The sequence below is a fragment of the Neopelma chrysocephalum genome, unplaced genomic scaffold, assembly GCF_003984885.1.
Source record: "Neopelma chrysocephalum unplaced genomic scaffold, ASM398488v2 Primary Assembly neopelma1_284, whole genome shotgun sequence".
NCBI classification, from domain to species: Eukaryota; Metazoa; Chordata; class Aves; order Passeriformes; family Pipridae; genus Neopelma; species Neopelma chrysocephalum.
Genome location: NW_020897946.1, coordinates 2,852 through 10,399, shown reverse-complemented (window position 1 = coordinate 10,399; position 7,548 = coordinate 2,852). Strand labels below are relative to the sequence as shown.

The 7,548-nt window shown below is 54.6% G+C and overlaps 1 protein-coding gene across 1 annotated transcript in view; it reads left to right on the top strand.

Moving 5' to 3' along the window:
• Positions 1 to 6,084, top strand: part of AQP2 (aquaporin 2) — a 32,821-nt gene extending 26,737 nt beyond the window's left edge. Inside the window, exons 2-4 of the mRNA XM_027704637.1 lie at positions 2,464 to 2,628; positions 3,978 to 4,058; positions 5,714 to 6,084. Of these exons, the coding sequence (XP_027560438.1) occupies positions 2,464 to 2,628; positions 3,978 to 4,058; positions 5,714 to 5,929 (462 nt within the window). The 3' untranslated portion in view covers positions 5,930 to 6,084. The remainder of the gene's footprint in view (positions 1 to 2,463; positions 2,629 to 3,977; positions 4,059 to 5,713) is intronic.
• The last annotated feature ends 1,464 nt before the right edge of the window (positions 6,085 to 7,548 follow it).

The following is a 7,548-nucleotide window of genomic DNA, read 5'->3' as shown; positions in this document are numbered from 1 at the left end:
AGGGTGAGGGGTGTGGGGAAGGGGTTTGTGGCCACCACCAAGGTGAGCCTTTGGCACACGGATGGCCTTGGAAGGGAGCAGGGAATAGCAGGAAGGGTTTTTTGGGAAGGCTGAGGGATGTGGAGAAGGGATTTGTGGCCACAAACAGGGTGAGGCTTCAGAACATGGATGGGTTTGGAAGTTTGTGGCCGTCGAGGTGAGGTTTTGGCACAGGGAAGGGCTTGGAAGGGAGAAGGGAAGAGCAGGAAGGTTTTTTTGGGAAGTTTGAGGGATGTGGAGAAGGGATTTGTGGCCACCAACGAGGTGAGGCTTCGGAACATGGATGGGCTTGGCAGGGAAGACTGGGAAGGGCTTGGAAGGGAGCAGGGAAGAGCAGGAAGGGTTTTTTGGCTTGGAAGGGAGCAGGGAAGAGCAGAAAGGTTTTTTTTGGGAAGTCTGGGGGATGTGGGGAAGGGATTTGTGGCCCCAAGGCGAGGCTTTGGCACATGGAAGGGCTCGGAAGGGAGCAGGGAAAAGCGGGAAGGGGTTTTTTTAAGGATAATTCGTGCAGGCAGAACTGCCCAGGGGGGAGCAAAAAAAATCCCCCAAATCCCTAATTCCCACTTTTCCGTTGGGTTTAAGCTTTAAACCGACAAAGCTGAGGAATTTTTTTGAAAGTCCCTCCTGATCCCGTGGATGCTCCGGGAACATCCCAAGGATCCCGGTCTGGTCTCAGACAGGGGGGAATAAATCCAGGGAATCCACGAGGGGCTCCCCAGTGGGATCCCAACCCCCCTCTCCGCTGATAAAAAGAGGGAAAAAAGGGGTTTAAAACCTCGGGATTCTCCTTCCCTGCTCCAGTCCCTCCGTTCCAGGTGGAAGCAGCACCTGGAATTCCCCTGCCAGGGCTCGGCTCCGCTTCCAAAGGGATTAAAGAGGGTTGGAAAAGGGGTTGGGGTTTAATCTGATCATCACCGGGGGCTTAAACCAGCGGAAAAGTGGGAATTAGGGATTTGGGGAATTTTTCCCCTCCCTCTGGGCTGCTCTGCCTCCACGAATTATCCTTAAAAAAAGAAAAAAAGGTGTGGAAAGGGAATTTTTTTTCCCCTTTTTTTTGAAGGCCAAAACATTTTTTTGACGTTTTCTAAATGCAGTGTTTTAAAATTTTTAATTCTTTCTACTATTAAATATTATATTAACTATTATATTCATATTATATTATAAATATATTATTATACTATTACATTGTATAATTTTATATATAAGTATAATAATATTATACTCATATCGTATTATAAATATAATATAATTATACAATAATATAATATAATATTATATATTCTAATATAATATATAATATAAATATAATATGATAAATTTAAATATTCTATTATATTCGTATACAAAATATTATATATGGTATATTGTATACAAATATTGTATTATTGTATATAATATTTATATAATATAAAATAATGTTGCATATTTTATTTTTAGCTAAAATAAATATTATTTACATAATAACTAGGTATAAATATTGCATTATTAAATATTATATACAATGCAACTTGTCAGCTTTTCCAAAAGGCATTTGGAGCATGAGGAAAAGAGAAATTCTGGGGGAAAAGAAGTTCCCAAAAAAATGCCGATAAAAATTTCCCAAGAGGGGGAAAAAACTCCCAAAGAAATCCCAATAAAACCTCCTGAGAGGGGAAAATCCAATAAAAATGCCAATAAAATTTCCTGAGAGTGGGAAAATTCCCCCCGAAAAATGGCAATAAAATTTCCTGAGAGGGGGAAAATCCAATTGAAATTTCCTGAGGGGGGAAAATTCCCCCAAAAAATGCCAATAAAATTTCCTGAGAGGGGAAAAATCCAATAAAAATGCCAATAAAATTTCCTGAGAGGGAAAAAATCCAATTAAAGTTTCCTGAGAGGGGGGAAAATCCAACAGAAATTTCCTGAGAGGGGCAAAATCCAATTGAAATTTCCTGAGAGTGGTAAAATTCCCCCCCCCAAAAATGCCAATAAAATTTCCCGAGAGGGGGAAATTCCCAAAAAAAGGCCAATAAAATTCCCTGAGAGTGGGGAAAATCCAACAGAAATTTCCTGAGAGGCGGAAAATTCCCAAAGAAATGCCAACAAAATTTCCTGAGAGGGGAAATATCCAATAAAAATTTCCTGAGAGGGGGAAAATTCCCCCCAAAAAAGGCACTAAAATTTCCTGAGTGGGGGAAAACACCCCAAAAATGTTGATAAAATATCCTGAGAGTGGGAAAATCCAACAGAAATTTCCTGAGGGTGGGAAAATCCAATTAAAATTTCTTGAGGGAGGAGAAATTCCCAAAGAAACGCCGACACAAATCCTGTCTCTCCCACGGAACTGTTCCTTTTCCCTGGGAATTTTTCCCTCCTCTTGGCTCCGGGCACCGGAATTGCGGGATTTCTCCCATTGGGAATGTGTTTTCCCTGTTTTTTTTCCAGCTGCACAACGAGACGTCCCCGGGGCAGGCGGTGACGGTGGAGCTGTTCCTGACATTCCAGCTCGTCCTCTGCATCCTGGCATCCACGGACGAGCGGCGGGAAGATCCCGTGGGATCGCCGGCCCTGTCCATAGGGCTGAGCGTGGCCGTGGGACATCTCCTGGGGGTGGGGAATGGGAATGGGATGGGAATGGGGCCATGGGACACCTGCTGGGGGTGAGGGAATGGGAATGGGAACGGGAACAAGAATGGGAATGGGATGGGAATGGGAAGATCCCATGGGATCACCGGCTCTGTCCATAGGGCTGAATGTGGCTGTGGGGCATCTCCTGGGGGTGAGGAATGGGAATGGGGATGGGGATGGGGATGGGAATGGGAATGGGAATGGGAATGAGAATGGGAAGATCCCGTGGGATTGCCGACCCTGTCCATAGGGCTGAGCATGGCTGTGGGACATCTCCTGGGGGTGAGGAATGGGAATGGGATGGGAATGGGATGGGAATGGGGCTGTGGGACACCTGCTGGGGGTGAGGGATAGGAATGGGAGTGGGATGGGGATGGGAATGGGAACGGGAATGGGAATGGGGGACACCTGCTGGGGGTGAGGGAATGGGAATGTGAATTGGAATGAGGGATGCCTCCTGGGAGTGAGAGAATGGGAATGGGAATGGGAATAGGAACAGGAATGGGAACGAGAATGGGAATCGGATGGGAATGGGGATGGGAATGGGAATGGGGATGGGAATGGGGGACACCTGCTGGGGGTGAGGAATGGGATGGGAATTGGAATGGGATGGGAATGGGGATGGGAATGGGATTGGGAATGGGAATGGGGAATGGGGATGGGAATGGGATTGGGAAAGGGAATGGGAATGGGAAAGGGAATGGGAATGGGGCTGTGGGATACCTGCTGGGGGTGAGGAATGGGAACAGGAACAGGAATGGGAATGCCTGAATTTTGGGGCATGAGAAACCTTCATTTTGGGGAAATGAAAACCTTAATTCTGGACTTGAAAACCTTTAATTTTTGGGAACGAAAACCTGAATTTTGGCCCTGAAAACCCTCGGTTTCCTGGGCTCTGCTGCTCCTTGAATCCCGTGCGGAGCTCCAGGGAGCGGCAGGATCTTCCCGGCTGGAGTCAGTGTGTTGGGAACCGAGGCTCTGGGAAGTTTGGGATGGACGCTGCGGGAATTCCCGCTGGGAATTTAGTATTTCCCATACTAAAGCTCCACCTTCAGGCCATCCACGAGCCCCCGTGTCCCGGGATCGCTCCTCTCCCGCCTTCGGGAGCAGGAATTCCTAAAGAATTCCTTCCCAGGAGCAGGAATTTCCCCGGGATTAGGCCGGGCGGGATCTATCCCTGCAATCCTTGGAGCTCGTGGGGATCGGGTCAGGAGGAATTCCCAGCGCTGGGAATGCTGCGGGGAGGGGATGGATCATCCAGACTTCCCAGGATTTGGGTAAAACGCGGCCGAAGGAGGTTTGGGAGGTTTTGATCCCGGGTTTTCCCGCAGATCCGCTACACCGGCTGCTCCATGAACCCCGCGCGCTCCTTCGCCCCCGCCGTCATCGTCGGGGACTTCAGCGACCACTGGGTGAGGACGGGGGGACTGGAGGGGGTGGGATGAGCCCTCGGGATTCCTTCCCAGCAGGAACAGGGATGGGAGAGGAGCAGGAAGAGGGGGAGGAGGAGGAGGAGGTGCTGCCCCGGCTCATCCCAGCGGGATTGCGGCAGGAGCGGGGTGGGTTGGCGGGACTGGGCAGGAGAAGCAAAGCCAGTGGAGTGCGGGGAATCCCTTCCCAGTGGATTTAGGGACCCCTTTTCCGTGGGTTCCATTGGGAATCCTCCCTGGTGTTCAGGCTTGCTGGGGACCTTTCCTGCTTCCCAGTGGATTTACGGACCCCTTTTCCATGGGATCCTTTGGGAACATTCCCACTGTTCGGGCTTGCTGGGGACCTTTCCTGCTTCCCAGTGGATTTAGGGACCTCTTTTCCATGGGATCCTTTGGGAACGTTCCCAGTGTTTGGGCTTGCCGGGGACCTTTCCTGCTTCCCGGTGGATTTAGAGACCCCTTTTCCATGGGATCCGTTGAGAACCCTCCCTGGTGTTGGGGCTCACCGGGGCCCCGGGGCTGCCAGAGCTCCAGGAGGGTTTGGAGAAGGCTCTGAGGGATGGGGGGGTTTGTCGGGGTGTCCTGGGCTTGAACTGGATGGTCCTGGTGGGGTCTCCCAGCTCGGGAGATCCCGGGATTTCCGTTGGCAAGGAGCACCTTTGGAGGCCGAGCTGGGGGGGTTCGGGGGGATGAGCTCAGAGGGGTCCAGCCCAAAGTGCTGCCTCCTCCTCCTCCTCCTCCTCCTTCTCCTTCTCTTCCTCTTCCTCTTCTTCCTCCTCTTCTTCCTTCTTCTCTTCCTCTTCTTCCTCCTCCTCCTCCTCCTTCTCCTCCTCTTTCTCCTCCTCCTCTTCCTTCTGCTTTTCCTCCTCTTTTTCTTCCTCCTCCTCTTCCTTCTCCTCTTCCTCCTTCTCTTCTTCTTCTTCTTCCTCCTCCTCCTACTCTTTTTCTTCCTCCTCCTCCTGGTGCTCCTCGGGAAGCTGCTCCTCCAGAGGAGCCCAAACCCCTCAGCACGTCCAGGGCGGGCCCGGTGCCAACAAAGGGCTCTGAACTGAGGGGGGCAGACGGCAGAGGGGGGTTGGGAATGTTGGGACACTGGGTGGGAGTTCAGACCCCCAGAGCAGAGCCGGGGGCCGTTCTGCTCCCTCGGGACGTTCCTCATTGCTCCAAGTTCTCCCACCCCATCCCATCCCCGGGAGGGTCTTTCCAGACCCCCCAGGTTTCCTCACACTGCTCTCCCGTCCCTCCCGCAGCTCTTCTGGGTGTTTGGGAATGTTGGGGCACTGGGTGGGAGTTCAGACTCCTGCAGCAGAGCCGGGGTCCGTTCTGCTCCCAGGAGGAACACCGGCAGCCCTCGGGACGCTCCTCATCGCTCCCGGTTCTCCCACCCCATCCCTGGGAGGGTCTCTCCAGACCCCCCGGATTTGGCTCACGCTGCTCTCCCGTCCCTCCCACAGGTCTTTTGGGTGGTTGGGAATGTTGGGGAACTGGGTGGGAGTTCAGACCCCCAGAGCAGAGCCGGGGGCCGTTCTGCTCCCTCGGGACGCTCCTCATCTCTCCCGGTTCTCCCACCCCATCCCCGGGAGGGTCTCGCCGGCCCCTCCGGGTTTCCTCACGCCGCTCTCCCGTCCCTCCCGCAGGTCTTCTGGGTGGGGCCGCTGGTCGGGGCGGCCGCGGCCTCGGTGCTCTACAACTACGTGCTGTGCCCGCAGCCCCGGACGCTGCAGGAGCGCTTGGCCATCCTGCGGGGCCAAGAACCCGAGCCCGACTGGGCGGAACGCGAGGCCCGGCGGCGACAGTCGGTGGAGCTGCACTCGCCGCACCCCCCGCCCCGGGGCATGTCCGAGAAGGTGTAACCGCACAAAAACCCCCCTCCCCTCCGACGGGCCGGGAGAGGGGCTGGAAACCTCTCGGAGCGCTCGCCCGCATGAGCTTGTCCCCCCTCTCCCCTCTCTCTGCCGCTTCGCGCCGCGTCTCCCGGGGGGGGCGCGGGGTCGCTGCGACCCCCGTCCCGTCCGCTCCCGGCACTGCCGGGGCTCGGGGATGCCGAGGGGGACACCGCGACCCCTGATCCGTCCCCTCCCAGCTCGGTGATGCCGGGGGGGGACACCGCGACCCCTGGTCCATCCCCGTGGTCGGTGAGACCCCTGCCCGTCCGCTCCCGGCTCGGTGATGCCCGGAGGGAACACCGCGACCCCCCGGGGCGGCGCCGGGTCGCTGCGACCCCCGGTCCGGCCGCTCCCGGCTCTGCCGGGACTCGGTGAAGCCGGGGGGACACCGCGACTCCTGGTCCGTCCCCAGGGTCGGTGCGACCCCCGTCCCGTCCGCTCCCGGCTCGGTGATGCCGGGGGGGGACACCGCGACCCCCCGGCGCGGCTCCTTCCCCGTGCCCCCCTCGGCAGGACGGGGGCGGCGGAGCCCGGGGGAGGTGGTTGTGCCCTGGCAGGACCTGCGGGGCCGCTCAGGGTGTCATTAAGGGCTGGGCGTGGAGGTTCCACCCGCCGATGCCTCATTGCCGCCGAACTCTGCTCCCCTTCGCGGAACCCCGGAATCCCAGAATACAATTATGGGAGATAAAATACGATTTTTATAAACACAGGCGTGTGGCGAAGTTGTGAGATATCCAAGTCCCGTTTGGAACTGGGTGTCAGGGTCTTTTTTTTTCGGCCGGATAAAGGGAAATGTAAAAGTTCTTAAAAATTAAAATCTTTCGGGGCCACGTGGAAATTTTGTACGCGGGGGTTTCTTCTCTCTCTTTGGGCTAAAAGAACAAAGGAAGAGCCGTCATTTTTGACAGAGGACGCCTTGCAGCCAATCGGAAGGAAGGGAAAGGCTCTTTTTCAGAGAAAAGAAACCCTTTTAGGCAAAAATGAATATATTAAACTTCTCTGAAAAGGGCGGGATTTTGTGAAACTATAAAATGTATGGAATTTAAATCCAAAGAGTCTTTTCTCCCCGGAGAACTCGGTGTGAGACTGGACCCGGCGTGCTGAATAAATTCTTTCTTTTTGTTTCACGAGTTTTTGCCGCTTTTCGAAAATTCAAGAGAGGAATTTTTCTTACATAACGAATTGGAAGGGACCCAAAAGGATCATCCAATCCGACCCTCAGCCCGGCACAGGACACCCCAAAATCCCACCCTGTGCCTCAGAGGATCATCCAAACCCTCCCGGAGCTCTGGCAGCCTCGGGGCCGTGCCCACTGCCCTGGGGAGCCTGGGCAGTGCCCAACCACCCTCGGGGGGAAGAACCTTTTCCCAAAATCCGACCTAAACCTGCCCTGGCAGAGCTCCAGGCCATTCCCTGGGGAATTCCCCGCTCCCTGCCCGGCTCCCGGCGCGGCTCAGGGGCTCGGGAGCTCCCCCGAGCTCCTCCAATGTCCCACAAATGTCCCACAAATGTCCCACAGAGCGCGAGTTCTGCTGCTGCCAGAACCCAAATCCCCACTTCCCACCCCCGCGGGACACGGGGGGGGT